We start from the raw sequence: 20,749 nt of genomic DNA, 5'->3' as shown, positions 1-20,749 counted from the left end.
TCTTGCTCCTGCCCCGCCTTGTTGTAACCGTTGCTTCCCTCGGTTTCCACAACAACGCTACCAAGGGGCGGGGAAAGGGGCGTGCGGCGCCGAGGCCCCTTTTGATTGGTGGGTAATCAAGCCTCTTCTTCCTCCCCCCCCTGTCTTGTACGCGCTTCTCCTCGCAATGGGTCCCGCAAGCTGATTGGACAGTCCTGTGGCGAGAGCGGCTAGTCCTCGCTCAGATCAGTTCCGCGGGGCGGTGGCGAAGATGGGCGCCCTGCGCGCTGACTGGCTGAGAGGCACGCGCGGCAGGGAGGGGAGGGGCGTACGCAGAGCCGCTGTAGTCTCGCGCGGCGGTTGCGAGCGCGTGAGGGACCTGTGCTGCGTTGCGTGCGGTTAGGCAGCAGCGGCAGCAGGAGCAGCAGCAGCTGTGTATAGGAGTCATGAAACACCACGAGGTAAGAAACGAGGAACGAGCAACTTCTTTGCTCCAAACTTTTTCTTTGTGGAACCAGGGGATCCTTTTTTCTTGTCCTGTGTCCGGAGGGGTAGCCGGACGGCGCAGGCGCAGTGGGCGCGGTTGTGCCCTGGGGCCATTCGTAAATTGCAGTGCGCATGTGCGGGGGAGGTATTTATAATTCCGCAACCAAGGCTGTAATGGGGTTTTCTTTTTCTGGGGTCTGTACAGTACCTGGGAAGCTTGCACGTTTCTTGTAGCTCACCTAGCGGGCAGAGTTGCAGACTTTGGCGGGGGAGGAGGGAGGGTGTGGGACCCTTGCTCCGGATGCGAGCATGTCTTGCACAAGTCTTGCACCATGCTGCCGCCTGAGGATTAAGAAGGGGCTTTGCAATCAGCCCTCTCTGGCACGACCTTTGGACCCCTTCCCTTGCCTGGGACGTCCCCAAGAAGCTTAGGAGATGTGGGAGATGCTGCCAAGGCTGGCTTCCGGCAAGCACTAAAGCTGATCTGGCTTTCTGGTAATCTAAGAGGTCATCTCTGTCAACCGCTTTCTGTCACTGAGGAGAAATCTCAGGCTGACAGCCACTCTTGAAGCCTATCTTCTGATTCCTAACCTGGGCCTCTTTCCCGTAAAATAAAGCCTTCCGATGCACTTATCGACCTAGCTGATAATAATTTTGTTACCATTTATTAACATTAAGTGATCTGACTTTTAAGTAACTATCATTAAATAATAAACTTATTAAAAATTTAAAGAATGTTTTAGCAAGTACTCTTGTGCTAATGAGATTCTGTTGCCTCATTCTCTTATCCTCACAGCCGTTGATGTAGACTATTATTAACTATTGTTATTGTGGTTTTTGTAGAAGAAGAAACAGTCTCAGAGATGTTAAGTGATTTGCCCAAAGGTTCCCAGTTAGTAAATGGAAAACAGAAAGAAACTCAAGACTCCAGAGTTGAGTTGCTAACCACTATACCATGCTGGTCCCCACATGAAAATTAACAGGTCTAGAGAATTCTTGTCCCCCCCGCCCCCAATTTAAAAACTTGTGGTAAAATAAATTTAACATAAAATTTACCATCTTAACCATTATCAAATGTACAGTTCGTTGGCTTTAAGTACATTCTCACTGTTGTGCAACCATCACCACCATCCACATTCAGAGCTCTTTTCTTTTGATCTTGCAAAACTGAAACTCTGTACCTATAAAGCACTAACCTCCTATTCCCTCTTCTTCCCAGCCCCTGGCAACTGTTAATCTATTTTCTGTTTCTATGAATTTGACTAAACTAAGTACTCCATATAAATGGAAGGAGGGATTAATTGTTTTTATTCACAAATTGAATACCGCTACCTCTACCTGCCTCCTTTATTATTATTATTTTTGATAGTTTACTCAGAATCTTTTGAAACCTTTAACGCATAAGTTCTCGATCATTTTCGACATGATACCCATTCAACTTTAAGATTATAGAATAAAGTTCTAACATAATTTAACTTTTCAAACTCTCTGTAACCCCGGAGAAAAAGCCACATTCATTTTAAAAGATGCAGATTGAAAGATTCATGTGGCATTTTGAAAATGGAGTTAATTTTAATTTTTGCTAGTAGCAGTCACGTAAAGTAGGCCTTTGAGGACCTTGGGGTGGCCACAGCCTGAGACTCATGGTTGAACTGGAGGACATGGTTTACCTTAAACTTTTTCCTTAGCAGAAGGAAGGAGGAACTTCAAACCCGATGTTCAAAGTGACTTTGGAGTAAAAAAAAAAACAGTTATTTTGCTATGTTCTCCTGTTATCATTCTCTGCTAACATTTGCCAAGTACGCACCGTGATGATAGCCACAGAGTTTCTGTGTGGGAGGAGCAGTCGTTTCCCAGCCCAGTTTGCACCGAAAGTAAGGTTAGTTTTACTCCAGGTGTTTGCTGCCAGATCTATGAAAATAGCAAGCATGCTTTCACTCATTTTTAATAAAGGCTGAAAAAAGCTGTCAGCTCCTATCCACATCAAAAAATTTATTTCTATTTGGGACTGTGTCCCTCCTTCCAAGTGACTCCTTGTCCACTGAGAGGTTAACCTCCTTCAAAAGACCTTTGTGGCCTCCAGAGGTTTCTCCTGAGGAAGTGCAGTTTACAGGTGATTTAAGTATTGCACAGAAAGGTGCCGGACTCACAGCAGTGTCACATAGCAAGTTAACCAGGACTGATATCTGATATTATGGCAGTTAGGATTCCAGTTTGAGGGGAGATTTGTTATTGTTTTGATGACAGTCTGCTGTCACTGCCAATCAATCTCCCCTTTGTGATCTGAGATGAAAAATGTATCCCTTCAGTGGCCTAATTGAGACAGGTCGCCCTTGGGCCCTGGCCGAAGCTGGCTCTTACAAGTCCAGAGCAAGCCTTGGGAATTGTCTTGGGATCAGAACAAGATGGATGAGGGAACTGCTTATCTCAGGTTATTGGATTTTTTTAAAAATTGTTTTTGCCGTTGCAGATAAGAGATCAAAGTAATGATGCCAGTAGCAACTGAAAAAACAGCTATTGCATCGTGTAAATGAGCCTGTTAATTCCCATGAGAATTAGTCCCTTTCAGTCACCCAGAGCCCAAGTCACTACTCATTCCCCTCCACAGCTGGGTACCTTGAGGGGAGAAAGCGTAATCATCTGGGGATACCTACTGTCCTCATTTAGGATCTTCCACTGCTCCCCGCCCCCCCTACCCCTGCCCAAAGGGTAGCTCTGTTGGTGCCCAGTTTGCTTATAATCTTAGATCAAGAGAGTGCCTTGCCTCAGGCAAGTTATTGCTTCAGCTGTCTCCACAGGAATAAGTACGTGAAAGTTCTGGAACTAGAGTTCTGGTCATGGGACAATTATTTAGAGCCAGAAAACTGAGTAAGAAGGTGAAAATTAATGGTGTCATAGGGATATGGGCTCAGAGAATTAAATTGCTCAAAGTCACAGAGCCAGGAAGGATTTTGCCTGTCTCTGCTTTCTGTGCCTGCCATGGATCCCCCCTGATGATGCTGCCCCAGGCAGCTGGTGGCCTGCATGTTTCTGAGGACACAGCATCCTTGGTGGGAGGATGAGAGGGACATAATGGTCCCTACCTCATGGGGTTATGACTTCAAGGGGTTATTACTCTAGTGAGCGTTAGGTGAGCAGATGCGTACCGTAGCTAACATTTAGCAAGCTCTGCTGACCTACTTGCTGCTGGATGGGGCTGAGGTGGAGCGGGGGTCGGGGGCTGATGTGGAGGAGCTGTGTGATGGGTGAGGGTGCACTCTGGCTGGAGCAACTGAGCCACACTGGCTGGAACTGCAGGTGCTCCTGAGCCCAGCAGAGCCTCTGGAATGACTGGTTCCTGAGAAGAGAGAAGATAGAGGATTGACAGCCCTGAGTGGGGAATATGCTCGTACCTCTGGTGACAAGGTTGTTTGGTTAGGAATCCCTGTACTTTGACTGACAGGTTTGGCCGGGTGAGAAAGGTCAGAGCTGGTTGGTTAAGTTCAGGCTAGATATTAACACTTCTTGCTGTCATTGACAGTGGCAGCTGAGAATGTTCGAATATGGGGGGATAGCCATAGCATCACAATAATAATAACAAAGCCACTACCAATGTAGTGCTCACTCTAAGTGTTTTTTATCTAGTAACTCATTAACCCTCACAACAAATTTATGAAGTAGGTACTGTTCTTATCCCTGTTTGACAAGTGGCGAAACTGGGGCACAGAAAAGCAAAGTGACACGCCTGTGGTCACACAGTGAATGGCAGAGCCCAATTCTACCAGACCCAAAATGGCCTTTGCTGTGGATGCGCCCCGGTGTCATGCACTGAGGCAGGAATGAAGCCTGTGGTCCTGAAGGATGGGGCCTGTGGAGACCGCTGGGTCTGCCCGTGGGACAGTTACTTCACTTGCTTAAGCTTCAGTTTTCTCACCCATGAAGCCAGGATGAGGACACCTGTCTCGGAGGGTCACTGGGAAGTATGAAGTGCCTCACACGTTTCCTGGCCTGCGGTCAAGTTACAAAGCATTAGATGAATAAGGACAAATCACTGAGCTGCCTCAGTGAGGCCACCTGAAGTGCTCTCTGCATGTGGCCTCTTGAATGCCTCAAAAATTGTCAATGAACTAGGCTGATCAGGTTTCTGGAGATGGCTTCGTGCTAATAATATTCCCAGAAGATGGAGGAAGAAGCCCAGACACCAGTGATCAGTTTTAATGTCACACACATTGAAGTCACCCCTGTAGTGGGAACTGTCAAGTCAGCACCTGGGTCCACCCTTCCCCCCACTGGTAGCCTGCAGGTTCTATTGGTCCAGGCATTCTCCTATCGTGGGGCTCCGTGTATCTGTTTTCCAATCCATCCCTTCTTCATTAGTTCATTTGTTCCAACATATTCTTTTTTTCTCTTTACAAGCTGGGAATGCTGGGAATACTGGGAATACTGGGATAAATGAACCACAGCTCTGCCATCAAGGTCTATCATCTAAGTGAGGCCTGGAGCGGGGCGCCCTTCGGGGAGAGGGAGGGGAACAACTGTTGCAGAGGTCTGGAGGCCAGACTTCTTGGGTGTCCCCCATCAGGAGATTAAGTTGGTCAGGCAGGGCTTTGTAGCCACCCAACTGCCGGTGGACTTTATCTCAAGAATGATGAAAGTCCCTTTTGCTTGTTGATTTTACCTAAAAGGTTAACTTCCAGAGGGTGGTTTATTTTTAAGTCGGGGGTTGGGGAACTTGTGTTATGTGTTTGTTATGTAAATGTTCAGGGTAGTTTCTCATTGACAAGTGCGTTGTGGGGGGGTTTGGGGCTCACCTGCCCCCGAGTCCCATGGTTGGTTAGAGATGGACCATGATGCTTACCCATCCTCTGAGGGATAAAGGGCCTTTTCAGTAGCTTGCAGTGACTGGCAGGCTAGCACAGCCCTGTCCCTGCTCGAACCAGGCTCTTATGTAAGCAGAGTCCCTGGACCATTCAGTCAGCCAGGAAGACTGCAGAGTTGTGCTGTTCCCCTGGCCCTTCTGAATTCTTTTTTTTTTTTCTCCTTGTTTAAAGGGACCAGGGAGCACTGGCCAGGGTCAGGCCAGTTGTGTGGTGGGGCCTGTGGAAGCAGTGCCTGTCCTTAGTGGGTGTAGGTTGGCCAGGTTTGGGGGAGGGCGGTTTAGCGCTTGCATGGAGCATCAGGAAGCAGGTTGAAGCTTGAGCGGTTACAGCCAGAGTCTCCAGTCTTCTTGTGGGGAGAAGCTCTCTCCCAGCACCCCAGGAGTCTGACTCAGCAGGGGCAGAATGGGGGTAATATCAGAGTTCTTAGGGAGATGTATGGTCTGAAACAGTATATTACTGAATACTGTTTGTTCCCAAGAATCAAATCTAACAAAATCTCCAGGTTGGCGGTGGGGGACCCACAGAGGACAGGGCTGGGGTTGGGCTGGGGAACCCCAGTGCCAGGACGGTTTCAGGAGAAGCAGTTCCGCTCCTCCTGTCTGGGAATCCTGTCATTCAGGTCTCAGCTCAAGTGTCACCTCCTCTGAGAGACTCCCCCTGACCCAGCCAGGCCACATTCATCACCCTGTCACCTCTCCTGTTTTAGTTCTCTGTATAGACTTAGCACCTTTGAATAGCGGGTAGCGTGTTCATTTGTGCGAGCCCCTCATTCTCCCCTTTATCCCTGGTCCCTAGTGGGGCCAGGAGACATAGAGTGAGTGATTATGAACGTTTGCTAGAGACACTGACCTACAGAGCAAGATGCCAGGTGGGCTCATATGGTTAACCATATTCTTGATATCCCCCTAAAAGGCACTGCAACTCAAGGGAAGGGACCCTTGCACACGGGGTGCAAGGCTGCTTCATGGACCGGCATTTCTGGCTTGGAGCACATGTAGCTTCACTCTGTTAGCCTGGGCTCCCTTCTGTTATGAAGCTGGTCACCGCCCATCTTAAGTTATTTTGGAGTTGGCTATTTTCCCCCCCTTTTTTGACCCAAAGTGATCTGAATTCTGAGTTGTCCAGTAAGGATAGGATGGGGATCCTGTGGGAAGTGCTAAGCCATGATCATCAGGCCCCAAGAATATTTCCTACCAGGCTCCTCCAGGGGCCCAGGAGCTGTACCTTCTGCCATATTCTGGCTCACCTGGGGCCTCAGTGGACAGGAGCATTTCTAGTGACATGAAGCCATTTGGGCCTGGGAACATGCATCATTCACGGAGAAAGTGTGGGGAAGGACGTCCATGTCAAGACTCCTGGAACCCTTTCCTCTTGCTTCATTTCACTCTCAACCAGAGGGGCAGAGCAGAGTGGGTGGAAACCTATGGGGCTCACAGGTACCACTGCAGGCGGGAAGACCGCTGTGGGTGTCTTCCTGGATCCCTCTCTCAAGAGCTAGGGCCGGAATCTTCTCTCAGTTTACCTTTCTCTTGTAGACTCGGCTAGGCCTGATAAACATTTCAGAAAACCTGTACCCTTCTGCCGAATCGTCTTACACTTGTTACTGCCTTCCTGTCTTCATCTCAAGATGCACATTTTTCCTTGCGGTATTTTTATGTTCTTTAAGTTGGGATATATCTTATGATTGACGTGTGTGTGTGTGTGTGTGTGTGTGTGTGTGTGTGTGTCTGTCTGTCTGTCTATCTTATGCTGACATAGGAAGTTTTTTTCCCTTAAAAGTCAGCATCTAGTTTTGAATCAGTGACAGCTCAGGATCCTGGAACTAGGGTGTCTTTTTCACCAGTTGCCATGTCTGTGCCCCAGTCCAAGCCACCAGAGTCTCTGGCCTGGGTTGTTTTCGAGACTTTCACTGCTGTCTCTGCTTCTGCGCTTGCCCCCTAGCAGCAAGACGGATCCTTCTCAAAACCTGACCAGGTTGTGGCACTCTGGTGTCTTCCCTACTTGCTTCTCTTAACATCCTTTTCAGCCTCTTGCTCAGCTGCTTGCCCTAGAGCTCACTCTGCTCTGGCTTCCCAAGCCCCGCCAAGCTCTGTGCTGCCTCAGGGCCTTTGCAGTTCCCCCCGGGAGCCTCTTGCTTTTGCTCAAATCGTATTTCCTTAGAAGGGCCTTCCTTGACCACCACCTGTGGCACTCTGGCCCCCTGCTCTGCTTTCTTTTCTTCATGGCGCCTGGTACGTGCTGATCATGTTACGTGATAAATGCTTTGCCTGTGTTCCCCTTGAGCGTGAGCAGGCCCATAGGCATGGCCTCCCTCGGCTGTGCTTTCCACTGTATCCCAGCACCCTGCACACACAGGTCTTTCTGTTCATCCCCAAGCCTAGCACCTAGCACGGGCTGGCACATGGATAGGCTCAGCAAGCGTTTGCTGAACAAATGAAGAACCGAACTTCTCAGTCAGCAGAAAAAAAACCTCATCTGGAGGTTCCAGATGCCCTCCGTACGTGGTTATGCCCTTCACATATCTCTGTGCAGCAAGCACATCCTTGCTTTGGGTGCGGGCCGTGGCTTCTGGGGCTGTGCTGTTTCCCCGGCCTGGGCCTGTGGCCCCTGAGGAGCACAGGGAATGGGGTGACTGTGCCACTCGTACGTTCTAGAAGGTCTGATGGGCTTGGAATTCCTCTGGGCCAGGGAAAGGCCCAGGAGATGGGGAGCTCAGGGGGTGAGGCTAGACGGGGAGATGGGGCCTGGATCTCCCACCTTGAATGGGTAATGCCTTCCATGCAACTTGGCTCCTGGGGACCTGCATGGGGTGAGAAAGTGAGTGACGCCAGTCCCTGGAGACTGGGTCACAAGTCTTTCCTTTCACGTAAACAGTGGAGGGGTTCCTAATGAAGTAGCTGTTGTAACAAAAGCAACTCTGGGTGATATGTCAACCAATGCACGTGGCCATATTCTAATACAACTTTGTGGAGACTGACATTTGAATTTCATATAATTTCCACATGTCATGAAATAGGCTTCTTTTGATTTTTCAACCATTTAAAAGTGTGAAAGCCATTCTTAGGTTGTATACAAACAGGCAGTCAGCGGACCAGAATTGGCCTGTGGGCCATAGTTTGCTGACCCCTTGTTCTAAGCCATCCTTTATCGTGCTAGAGTTATTCCCATAGCCTCATATTGGGATTCTTGCTTCCACCCTATTCCCCTACTGTCCAGAGGGGCCCTTTAAGGACTCAAGTCAGGTCATGTTTCTGCTCTGCCCAGAACTCTTTGTGGCTCTCACCTTACTTGAAGTAGAAGACAAAGCCCTCACCCTGTCTGTGAAATCCTGCACGACTCCCACCACCCTGCCGTCACCTCCTCCAACTCCTTCCTTGCCCCCTCCCTCTAGCCACACAGGCCTCTGCCCTGTTGCTTGAGCACCCCAAGCTTGCTGCACCCCTGGGCTTTTTTGCACAGGCCACTCCTCTGCCTGGATGTTCTCCCCAGGTTTCTGAACTGCTCTTTACTGCCTTCGAGCTTGGCTCAACGTCTCCTCAGGGAGGCCTTTCTTGACCACTTCATATAAAACTGCACCCCCCCGCCCCACTTCACCTGCCACTCCCTGTCCCCTTTTCCTAGGGCACATGTCATCTTCTAATATGTTGAACTATTTATTTGTCTCTGTTCCTTGACTAAAATGTCAGCTCCATGCAGACAGGGATTTCTGTCTCCTTCCACGGCTAAATCCCTAGAGCCCTTAATAGTGCCTGGCATGTAGTAGATGTTCAGTCTGTATGTGCAGTGAATGGACAAGACTGTTTCCTCATCTGCAAAGGGGTATTACTAGTAAAGGAGATAATTCACGTGGAGGATGTGCCTCTGTGTCTGGCATGTTGTGAGTGTGCGGGAGGTGTGTATAAGGCTGGCCCTGTGGATCTCAGACTGGCTGTTACACAAGCTGAGCTCCTGGGGGTGGACTAACCTGCCTGCTGCACTCGCGCTGGGAGTGCCGGGCTCTGGTGGGGGCATCGGCCTGGATGAGCTCCTCCTGCAGCTCTGGTCAGCCTGTGTCCACAGGGGTCAGTGTCTTTGGCCTCTTCCAGCTTTCTGATCCAGTAGCTCCTTCCTGCCCAGAGATATAGAGGGAGACCACATGTCACTAACCTTGATCTGGCCAGGGAATGCAGGGGTATAGATGTGGGCCATCCCTTGGGGGTCTGGGGCCTGGGACAGCCTTGAGGGAAGAGCATTCAGTTCCTAAGGACCAAAATCAGATGAGATCCTGCCTCTGGAGCATTTAGCTTGTGTACCATTGGGCTGGTAACTTCTGAGCCTCGGCCTCCTCCTCTGTAAAGTGGGGTAACTGACAATCTAAGAGGGTCAGCAGGAGGCGGTGGAGGTGGAGGCTGGGTCTTGGGTTTGGCTAAGGCCCCACTGGGAGGCTCCGGGAGAGCTGCATTAGTTGTGGTAAAGGTTTTCGGCTTTTTCCAAAGGGCAGCGGTCTGTTTGAGGAAGGCAGCCCAGGTTGAAGGTCCGCCTCTATCTGTCACCTGGGAGCTTTTGAAGCTATGGATACTGGGCCCCCATCAGAGATCCGGATTTCCTTGTCTCAGTTGTCCCACAGGCAGGCAAGGTTCAGGACCACTGGGTGGGGCTTCTGCACTGCTCCTCTTACAAACATCCAGATGGAGAACCCAAGGCCTAGGCAGGGAAGGTTTGTCTGGCTCTGGCCTCTGCAGCACTGTCTCTTGCTCAGTGTTGGCCCTCCTGTGGTGCTGCTATTCTGGGCGCATTGATGGCCTTAGCCTGCGACAGGAAAATGTGCAGGAAGTGTTAGGCCAGCTGCTGGGCCTGCTTGGGCCCCTTTGTGTGATGTCAGGAGGTGACAGGTCTTTTGCCCTCAGTATGGCCTGACTCTACTAGGGCCAAGGGAGGCTGAGGCCCGGGAGGAGGCTCAGCCCTCAGGCCCCCCTGCAGGGCATTCCCTGTGGAGGTGGCGTATTGTGCAGAATCTGGACCTTCCAAGACTAGCGTGCTGGAGTTGGCGTGTCGGCAAGGAGAATTGGATCCAGGATTTCCCTTCCCTTTTCTGTCCGCATTTAGTCCTGCTCTTCAGAGGGACGACTGTTGCATTGTAGCGGGGAGCAGGGGCTGTGGGCCCAAGCAGGCTGGGTTAGTGTTGGCTCTGGCACTTCCTGGCTGTTTGTGTTGGGCGAGGGCCCCCTCGTTTCTGAGCCCCAGTTATCTGAGACACCTCACTGGGGTCACAGGCCCAAGTGAAGATAGGTGAGTTATGCAAGTGAAGGTCCTAGCACAGTCCTTGGCACGAGGTCAGCATCTGATACATATTACTCATGGTGGCACTTTCAAATGGAACAGGCACCCAGAGAGGTGCATGGGTTATGGGTGCCAGGCTCGAGACCCAGAGTCCTTGCTGTGTTGGTCCAGTGTCCCCTTCATCTTGGGTCTTCTGTGGTTGCAGGAACCAACCAGGGGGCACCTGAGCACCCGAAGAACGTCCTTTGAGTCTAGATGCTACCAGGCTGCATGGGGGCCCTGCCAGCTTCTCCTGACCCTGGGTCCCACAGCCCAGTGATACTGGCATTCAGACCCTGGCACCCTTCATCTGGCCAGTGGGCATAGGTGGTGGGAGCTGGCTGGGGACCTGGGAGTGGGTAGTCAGCCTCTGCCCTTCCCAGCCTGGGTGATGACATTCTGGTCCCACCACAACTACCGTGGGCACCTTGGAGAAACGGGGTCATGAGGCAAGGCCACTGGGGAAAGAGGTATTTCTGGCTGAGCAGGTGTGGCTTGTGTTGGCTTCCTGGCAGCTGAGCCCAAGGTCTTCTCAGCTGCGCTGGCAGGAACAGTGTGACTGATATTTCTGGAAAGTGCGAAGGAAAGAGAGCCAGGCGTGCTGAGCTGCTGAGTCCGGGTGAGTGCACTCAGGCCTCTGCATTGGTGAAGCAGGTGAGCTGACCAGGTGCTGAGATGGGCCAGGCTGCCATCTTCTGGGTGTGGCAGCCCCTGTGTCCTGAGTGGGAGCTGTGCATGCCCTGGCTGGCTGGCTGAAGGACCTGCCAGGTCCTTTGTGTCTTTGCCTGGAATCCTAGGTTGCTCTGAGCAGGGTTTGCACCCATAGTAGGCCTCTTGTGTCCCAGCCTCGGAAGAAGATGTCGTCCATCAAGGTACACACTCTCCCACACGCCCCATGTAAGCACTAGCAGGGTGGTGCCAGGCTTCCCAGCACAAGGCAGCCCATTTGAAGGGCCCTTTCCTGGCAGGCAGTCCCTGGTGGGGTCCCAGAGAGCCCTCTAGAAGCAGGGTGTGCTACTCTGTGCCATCTGTGCGTGGGGACCACTGTAGAGTGTACACTGGCTGAGCTGCAGCCCCAGAGACCTGTGTGTGATGGGGGTGTGGGGTTGGTCGTTTGCATGACCCGGGTGTGTCCTGCACCCCTTGAAACTTAGCTTCCTTATCTGAAACAGAGCTCCTGGCTTCTGCTCCCTCAGCCACCGTAAAGATGAAAGGAGGGGATGAGAAGATGTGGCTGGGAAGCTGCTGCTGTTCCAGGCTGTCTGTCCTCACCTGACTCCATTGGGCAGGTCCCATCTTAGGACACACGGAAGTTCCAGGTGCAAATGTGGGAGGTGATGAGGGTGACCTGGAATCCAAGCTGACTCTTGCCTATGCCAGCCCCTCGCCTCACGCCCTGGATGAGGACTCCACCATGAGGCCCCTGAGCCTGGTTTACAGATGGGAGAAGCCTGGAAAGCACTGGGCTGGCCGTGTTTGTAAAGAGGGGGAAACTGAGACTTGAGAGTGGCCTGGGCTCCTGGCACTGGTGCCTGGGTCCTGTGTGTTGTGTCTGCCTGGTGGCTTACATGGAGTGGAATAGCAGTTGCAAACTTGACTCTTCCTACCTGGGCTTAGGTGGTTCCTGATCTTCCTACCGCCCTCCTGCTCACTGCTTCTCCCTTATGGGGATCAGATAGAATCAGGTTTCCCCTTCCTCTTCACCCCCACATGCAAATCATCAGCAGATTCTTTTGCCTCCACCTTCATAGTCTGTCCAGAATTCTCCCTTCTCACCCCAATCCTCGCCTCTATCCTCGCCTCTACCCTGGTCTCCCAATTCCCAGGGGGCACCTGTGAACACTTGGGTCAAGTCACATCCCTTGCAGACCCTCCATGGCTCTCACTTCACCCAGTAAAAGCCAGAGTCCTCCCTGTGACCCACAAGGCCTGGCATGACCTGTCCCAGTCCCCTCCCTGTCTTCATATCCTCTGACTCCTTTGCTTACTCTATTCAGGCCACGTGGCCTCCTTTCTGCTCCACAAACATGCTAGGCACCGTCCAGCATTAAGGTCCTTGAACTTGCCATTCCTGCTGCCTGGAACACTTTTCCCCAGACATGTGTGTGGTTTGTTCCTTCATTTTCTGCTGGCCTTTGCTCAGATGCCCCTCTCTGAGGGAAGCCTTCCCTGACCACTCTAAAATGGTCATCCTCCCCACTCCTTATGCCCCTTCTCTTTTTCTTCACACCTTTGGTGACAAAACATGCCCCTGCCCCTTGTTCCCTATCCCCCTGCACGTACAGACTGGAATTCAGGTCCCCTGGGGTTTTGTTCACTGCAGTGCCCAGGCATGGGAAGAAGGGGGGCAGGAATGAATGAATGTGGGGCAGTGGCTGGTCAGTGGCAGAGCTGGGGTTAGCGCTCCTTCTCTTGGTCCCATCTTGGTCCCATCCTGTGCTGGAGTCGGGAACTTGAAACTGGAGCAATGCCGCTCGCTGCCTTTGCCCTTTTAGCGGGTGGGATGTAAGCTGGGGCCACAAGGGGGCAGCAGAGATGTGGCAGCCTTCTGCACAGTGGTGAATTGTAGTAGCGATGGCACCGCCCCAGCTCTCCCACCCACGTGTGTCTTGCTATTGTTAGGGTTCGGCTGACTGTCAGCAGCTGGATGAAGCATCTTTGCACCACCTCTCTGACCTTGGTGTCCTGTCGATGGGCCCCTTCATGGCCGTGGTCAGGATTTGGGGAGAAGGGGCCTGGCTCCCTGGGCATCTAGCAGTGCTATTTCACTAGTATTGGTCTATATTATATATATTCTTTATAAGATTTATTCTAGACTGGATATGTTTATGTACTTTTTTTTTTGGTGGTTATTATCTCTAAAATTTACAGTAACCCTAGGGGAGGTAGTCCCTTTGTAGATGAGGAAATAGAGGTTCAGAAGAGTAGCTTGTCTAGGGCCACACAGCCAGGAAATAGGTGAGTCCTTGGCCAGGTGCCTCACACAGGTTTACAGAGCACAGCTCTGTGCCAGGCTGTGTTCCAGGCCTTGGAAATGATTGACAGCCCGGTGCGAGGCAGGTGGTAAATGTCTGGGGATGGATATTTTAAGTTGATGGTCAGGAAGGGCCTCACTGAAAAGTTGTCTGAAGGCCAGAGGAGGTGAGGGAAGAGCCCTGTCGAGTCTGGGTAGAGTGTTCTAGGCAGTGGGAACAGCACATGCAAAGGCCCTAAGCCTCTCCTACAGTTGCAAAACTGCTCTCTGGTTTTCTTATTGCCAGACAGGGTCCATCCCTGGAGCGTTGCCTCCCTGACAGCTCTGGGCAGTGGTTCTAACTCAGAGCAGGTGCTCAGGAAACGGTGCCCCTCTTTCTGCTATTGCTACCTTGATCAGTAACATCTTTATTTCCATGAAGACTGTGAAGGCCACGGGGGCCCTGCCACTGGGCAGTGGCTCTGGGTACTTTCCCCTGGGCTAGGGAAAGCCACAGCATGGCCCCTGCCTCTCCTGCAGCGTGGGCTGTGGCCTTGCCCCTTGTCCTGGTCCTCCCCCGCCCCACCAACTTGTGCTGCAACGAGTTGCTGTTGCCTGGGCCCTGAGTGGGAGTTTGTCTGGGTGGAACTATCATTGCATGTGCCCTAGGCTAGGCTGGGGTGCCTGGTCTGTTCTTGTCCTCTGTCCCTTGTAGGCCACCAGGGCCACATTCCCTGCCTGCAGCCATTGGGGGACCTCAGGCCATTGATCCCCTCACAGGCCTCGCTTCATTCATCCATAGAGTAGAATGTGTTGCCCCCTCCCTGCCCCTTAGCCCGCCTTCTCCCCAGGGATGGGCCTGGGCCTGCGGCCTCCCCTTCTGTGCTCAGCAGCTATCTGCGCTGTCTGATCTCAGTCCTGGGCCTGCCCTCGGTCCCCACGCCAGGCTGCCTCAGGCCTGGGCAGGCATGTTGGGTGTGTGTGTGTGAAGCATAGGGCGTGGGAGGTGTGCTTGGGCATTGTGAGGCAGGAGGGTGGGGTGGCTGCAGTGTTGGTGGGGGTGGGGGGTGAGCTCAGGGCCCGATGACTGAGAGAATGCAGCTGATGGGTCCCCCCACATTTTAGGCTCTCTCCCGGTCTGGGATTGGGGTGGGGGAGTGGGGAACCTCTGTTGCTCTCTGCCTGTAGAGCTTTTTTTTTGATAGACAGTGGGGCCTATTTGTTAGATGCCCGCCCCCGCCGCCTTTAAAATTTTTATTAGGATTCACATAACAAAATTAACCATTTAAAAGTGAATAGTTTAGTGGCATTTAGTACATTCACAGCCACCATGTAACCACCACCTCTATCTAGTTCCACAGCTTTCTATCACCCCAAAAGGAGACCAAGTCTCTATTAGTCGACACTCCCTGGGCAACTAACCACCAGCCTGCTTTCTGTCTCCCTGGATTATAAATATGTGACACTTTGTGTCTGGCTTCTTTCACCTAGCAAAACTTTTGTGTTTTTCCACCTAGCGTAACTTTCATTTAACTTTTTATTTTGGAATAATTATAGAGGCTCAGAAAGCTGTACAAATAGTACAGAGAGATCCTGGGTCTCTCCCCGACCCCCTGGGCCTTTCAGACCTCTCTTGGGATGAAGATGGCTGCTGGGTCCCAGGATTTGGGGGCAGGAAATGGGAAGTGAGGACCGATCCTGCTGCGGTGGCCCTGAGCCGGGGCAGCCTCCAGCCTGGTGGGCCGGGCCCCTGGGTGCTGCCCCGAGGGCCGGGCTTACCTTTGTGAGGCTCAGCCGCTCCTCTTCCCCGGCCTGGGTGCAGTTTTGGGCACAGTACGGCTGCGGCTGGGAGTGCGGCCCTTCTCCTGGCTGCCTCCTCCTGCTGTCCAGCTACCTCTCCCGGCAGCCAGTTGGGGCCCCCGATGGGCTGTCCTCTCCTCCCAGGCCCTGGTGCGGTGCCCAGTTGTGGGGAGGGTAGGATTTCGGCCCTCCCCCAGCAGATGGCAGGCAGGGAGAGGGGCTGGTTGTATTTTAAGCTGTTGAGTGGTTCAGCAGGAACTCGGAGGCCTGGTCTCTCTGGAGGCGCGGTGCTGCCTTCCTGTGACCACATGAGCTGCGAAGGCATGTGGGCACTGCCCGCTTGGGACGCGGCAACTATTAATATACCTACAGCCACGGGGCAGGCCCTGTGCCCGCCTGGGGCCCTGCTATTCTAGCCCTTTCTGGCACATTCTGAGTGTGCCCCTTCCCTCTCCTACGAGTCCTCTTGGTGGGCCCAGTGCTCCCTCTGGCTGGCCTTGTGGCTCAGGGGTTCACACGGCCTGGCAGAGCTCTCTCTAGTGCAGTGACAACAGGCAGCTTGGCCAGGACTTGGGTGCTGGGCTCTCTTCTACACTTCTCTCCATGACGAGGGTGGGCACCGCAGCCATCAGCTAGATCAGCAGAGGGACTGGGATCTGAACCCAGGCCCACACTCTTCCCTTCGTGGTAGCTCCACGGGACCCAAGGTTTTGGGGCACTGTGCATCTGTTGGGCACTACGCTGGCACTTCATGCACCTTGTCTCACGGGAGCCTCACCCACGAGGTACACCCTTCCTATCTGCCCATGGGCTGAGGCCCAGAGAGAAGTGACTGTGTGGCAGGGCTGGATTCAGTCCTGGGTGCCACCACCTTGTTTCCTGCCCTTCTCACTGTCATTAGAGGGTATATAGGGGAGCCCCTTTGTTCAGAGTGGGCTACAGCTGCAGGGAACCCACCAGCAGGTGGGTGGCATGATTTTAGAGAGTCTGGCCTGGGCCCTGCCTGCAGTTTCGTGTCCTGCTCCTCTATCCCGTGCTGCCGCTGACTGAGGGCCCACCAGGGGTGAGAAGGGTCCTCAGCACCTGCCACCCAGTGACTGACTTGGGGTCAGACCCAGCCCTGCCTGCCATGGCCCCTGGGATCGGTGAGCCCACAGGCCCTCACTGCAGCTCCTCCAGCAGTTCGCACCTCCACTGCTCTGACCTGTGTGCAGTGGGTCAGATCCCCCTGGGGCTCAGGGAGAATGAGCGTGCATGCGGGCTGTGTGCTCTGGACTTTGTGGGGCTCAGGGCCTGGACAAGGCTGTTGGGCCGACACTGCAGGAAGACTGTCTGCAAGGTGGCTTTGAACGTGGCTTGGGTGGATCTAGTGAGAAATGTGTGGAAAGGGAGATCAGGGAGATGGAGCTGAGGCCTCATTAGCTTAGGCCTGGGAGCTTTCTGGAAACTTCCTGGTTTCCTGACCCTTTCCACACAGAGAGAGAGTCTTTCTGCACCAGCAACTCCGGAATCTATCACCTCCCTGGGCACACAAATGCACAAGGGAAATAATCCGAGTGTCTCTTGCAGCTCAGAAGGGGAAATGGATGATCTGTCTTGTGGATTCTCAAAATAGCTGGGATTTCTTCAAGCCCAGTGAACTCTGCTGGCCTGAGCCTGGCGCCTGGGTGTGGGCTCCCCGCTGGCTTGTCACCCTCTGGGGATCTCCCTGTTCCCCAGTGCACTTTGGGGGCTGTGTTCACTGAAAGACTCACTTTCAGGGTAACCCAGTCCCAGGGTCGGCATGTAGACCTGTGCCATGGCTCATGGGGGCACTCAGCCTGGGCAGTTTTATATTTAGCTGGGCAAGGCTGTGGGGCCACTCGGGTTACATCTGCACAGAGGTGACAGTGCCAGGGCAGGCGTGGGCTCCTTTCCAGCACCGCGGCAGAATTTGATCGCGCAGCCTGGCCCAGAGCGTTGCGCGTGGGGAGGTTGGTGGTGGGGGCTGACGGCTGGCAGTTTGGGCTGCTGGCCGCACAGGCAGAGTGGGGCAGCATGGACCTGAGTATGAGCTTGGTGGCTCGGGAGGCCAGCCAGAGCCTTGGCCCTGGCCCCAGCTTTGGCCTCAATGGCTTCCCCCGGCCCGCACCCCCAAAGGTGGCCAAGAAACCTAAAAAGGCCGTTCTTTTCTTTGAGGTGGAGATTCTGGACGCGAAGACACGGGAGAAGCTGTGCTTCTTGGACAAGGTAGGGCCATGGCGCCAGCTGCACTGGGCCAGGGTGCTGGGCCCATGACCACATTTCTTCTGGAGTCTCCTGGTTCCGGGGGAGATGGGAGTGACCTTTCAACCTGTGTCCTGACTCCCCACCCCCTCCTTCTGGGGGGATGCTTGAGGGGTACAGTCCCTGGCCTGCCCCTGCCAGTTGGGGGTAGAGTGGGCAGCCCTGGCCCCTGGGTGTGGCCAGGAGCAAGCCTCCTGGTACAGGAGGAGGTGGAGCTGTCTCAGTGAACCTTGCAGGGCTTCCGGGCCTGGGAAGAAGGTGGAGTTGAGACCTGTCCCCTGTGCAGGCTGGGCCAGGGGACGGGGCTTATTCTTTCTCGAAGGAGGTCTGGCCAGGACTGTGGGCCTTCACTCTGGCAGGGAGTCATGGGTGGGGGTAGGGGTGGAGAGGAGAGGCAGAGAAGTAGGCCCAGCTTCCTGTGCTCAAACTGGCCAGCTGGGAGCATCCTGGCTGCCTGGTAAAACCGGCCCTTAGGCCCACTGCTGTCCCCAGCCTGGCACGCCCTTGCTGTTCCTCTCCACCATATGGGCGGGGGCCTGGACCCTAATCTTTCCTGCTCCCATAGCAGCTACCCAGGCCCTTGTTCATCCCCCGTCACCAGCGGGGATCTTGCATCAGAGGTTGGGGCTCCCCGCCATGGGGCTGACTTCCCTGCGGCCTGTGCTTCCCTCAGGTGGAGCCCCATGCCACCATCGCCGAGATCAAGAATCTTTTCACTAAGAGCCGTAAGTCCAGGGCCCAGCCACACTGCCTTCTGCAGCCTGTTTGGGCCGGGGCCTCTGGGTGGGACCCCTCCTGGGAGCCTCTCCCCCTAGTGCCTGCAGCGGCGCCCCCGTGTGGCCATCGGCAGGAATACCATTGCTGGGCTTTAGGAAGGACAACATCCTGCTTCTGCCCATGTTCTTTAGGGCCGTGTCCTGGAGCCACATAGGCCACAGGGGCTTTGTTGGAGGCGGGAGGTGCTGTGGGGTCCCTGGGCCCTGCCAGGCTGTGCACTGTGACGCCCCGCTCTCCCCACAGATCCGCAGTGGTACCCTGCCCGCCAGTCCCTCCGTCTGGACCCTAGTGAGTACAGCCCTCCGCTCGCCATTCCCGGACACCCCAGTGGCAGTGGGGAGGGCCTGGGCAGCCCCTGAGCCCTGGCCTGTCTCTCCACAGAGGGCAAGTCCCTGAAGGATGAGGATATTCTGCAGAAGCTGCCTGTGGGTACCACGGCCACACTTTACTTCCGAGACCTGGGGGCCCAGATCAGCTGGGTGACGGTGAGTCCCACCCCTGCCCAGCCTCCTCACCCATCAGCTACGTTGGGATGACTCAACTGTCCCTGTACTCCCAGGTGTTCCTGACAGAGTACGCGGGGCCCCTTTTCATCTACCTGCTCTTCTACTTCCGGGTGCCCTTCATCTATGGCCACAAATATGACTTCACGTCCAGCCGGCACACGGTGGTGCAGTGAGTGGGCCGGGCTGGAGGGGATGGAGGGGTGTGGGGGGAAGGCCTATGGACAGGCCTGCGCTGAACTGGCTCCCCCTACCCCAGCCTCGCTTGCATCTGCCACTCATTCCACTACATCAAGCGCCTTCTGGAGACGCTCTTCGTGCATCGCTTCTCTCATGGCACCATGCCCTTGCGCAACATCTTCAAGGTGAGGCTCCTGCCTAGCGTCCCAGGCCCATCCACCCGGCCCCACCCCCTCTGGCCTCACCCCACCCACCCAGGCCCACCTCATGCCAGGCTCCATCCTAGCCCTGCTGCCTTTCAGAACTGCACCTACTACTGGGGCTTCGCTGCGTGGATGGCCTATTACATCAACCACCCTCTCTACACGCCCCCCAGTAAGTGGCTTTGGGGATCCTGCTTCCCCTGTGAGCCACCATCCCCTACTGGGTACCCCTCATGGGCCTCCCTTCTCTGCTTCCTTTTTAGCCTATGGAGCTCAGCAGGTTAAACTGGCACTTGCCATCTTTGTGGTAAGTGGTAAGCAGACTGGATGGGCGATGGGGCGGAGAAAGTCTGGGGAGTTTTGGGTTCTGAGCTGACCCTGCTCTTGTGACAGATCTGTCAGCTGGGCAATTTCTCCATCCACATGGCCCTGCGGGACCTGCGGCCAGCAGGTGAGTGACATTATCTGGGCGGGGGTTGGGGGGGAGGGGCAGGCAGGCTGGGCCAGGAGGTCTCACTTGCCCTCCCCATCCTGTCATCAGGGTCCAAGACCAGGAAGATCCCCTACCCCACTAAGAACCCCTTCACATGGCTTTTCCTGCTGGTGTCCTGCCCCAACTACACCTATGAGGTGAGGGCATGCCCCGCTCCCCTCCTCTCTCCCTCCTGGGGCTTCAGGTTCCATTTGGAGGGTCCAGTCCTTAGTAGGGGGTTCCCTGGCTCAGCAGCTGCTTTTGCAGTTCAAACTTGGATCATCTGGAGCTGGAGAGACTATGGCCTCTGGGGGTTGGGAGGTGTTAAGGCTGGACTTCTGGGGGTTGGGGGCTGAGGGACAGTTTTGACATGTGTTCCCCCCCTTGACTGAGGATCCCTCTAGCATTAGAGATTGGTTTCCACTCCCTGCTTGCAAAGTAAGGGTTGGGGGGAAGGTGGCCCACAGCATGGGTGAGGCTGCAGTAGAACAGCTGGCCTGCCCAGGCCTGCCTGCCCTCACCTCTGCCCACTGTTACAGGTGGGGTCCTGGATTGGCTTTGCCATCATGACACAGTGTCTCCCAGGTGAGCCTGCTCCCCTTCCCTCAGCTGGGCCCTGCCGTCCCAGGCCATGCTGCCCTCCCTGACCCCCTTCTCTGCCCTGCAGTGGCCCTCTTCTCCCTGGTGGGCTTCACCCAGATGACCATCTGGGCCAAGGGCAAGCACCGCAGCTACCTGAAGGAATTCCGAGACTACCCACCCCTGCGCATGCCCATCATCCCCTTCCTGCTCTGAGCTGCCCACCCCACTGGCTAGGCTCCGCCGGGCTTTCATCCCCCCACCCCTCGTCCTTTTGGGAGAGAAGTGAGGACCACTGCTCTTCAGCGCATGGAATAAAACCTACTTATGCATAGCGGACTGAGAGACTTGTGTGTGTTCTTTTTGGGGAGACTGCTGGTTTTAGGGACCAGCAC

At 54.3% G+C, this 20,749-nt stretch overlaps 1 protein-coding gene across 1 annotated transcript; it reads left to right on the top strand.

Moving 5' to 3' along the window:
- The first annotated feature begins 285 nt into the window (after positions 1–285).
- TECR (trans-2,3-enoyl-CoA reductase) lies at positions 286–20,676 on the top strand. Its single transcript, XM_039882700.1, has 13 exons — positions 286–440; positions 17,554–17,604; positions 18,314–18,365; positions 18,661–18,705; positions 18,799–18,902; positions 18,977–19,092; positions 19,180–19,285; positions 19,403–19,475; positions 19,567–19,610; positions 19,697–19,754; positions 19,845–19,933; positions 20,315–20,360; positions 20,443–20,676. The coding sequence occupies exons 1-13, from the start codon at positions 426–428 to the stop codon at positions 20,568–20,570; spliced, it is 927 nt and encodes a 308-aa protein (XP_039738634.1). The 5' UTR covers positions 286–425; the 3' UTR covers positions 20,571–20,676.
- Positions 20,677–20,749: the final 73 nt, after the last annotated feature.

This window comes from Pteropus medius, unplaced genomic scaffold (assembly GCF_902729225.1).
Source record: "Pteropus medius unplaced genomic scaffold, Ma_sr-lr_union100, whole genome shotgun sequence".
Lineage (NCBI taxonomy): Eukaryota > Metazoa > Chordata > Mammalia > Chiroptera > Pteropodidae > Pteropus > Pteropus medius.
The sequence above is the reverse complement of the archived record's forward strand: the minus strand, read 5'-3'. Positions and strand labels throughout refer to the sequence as shown.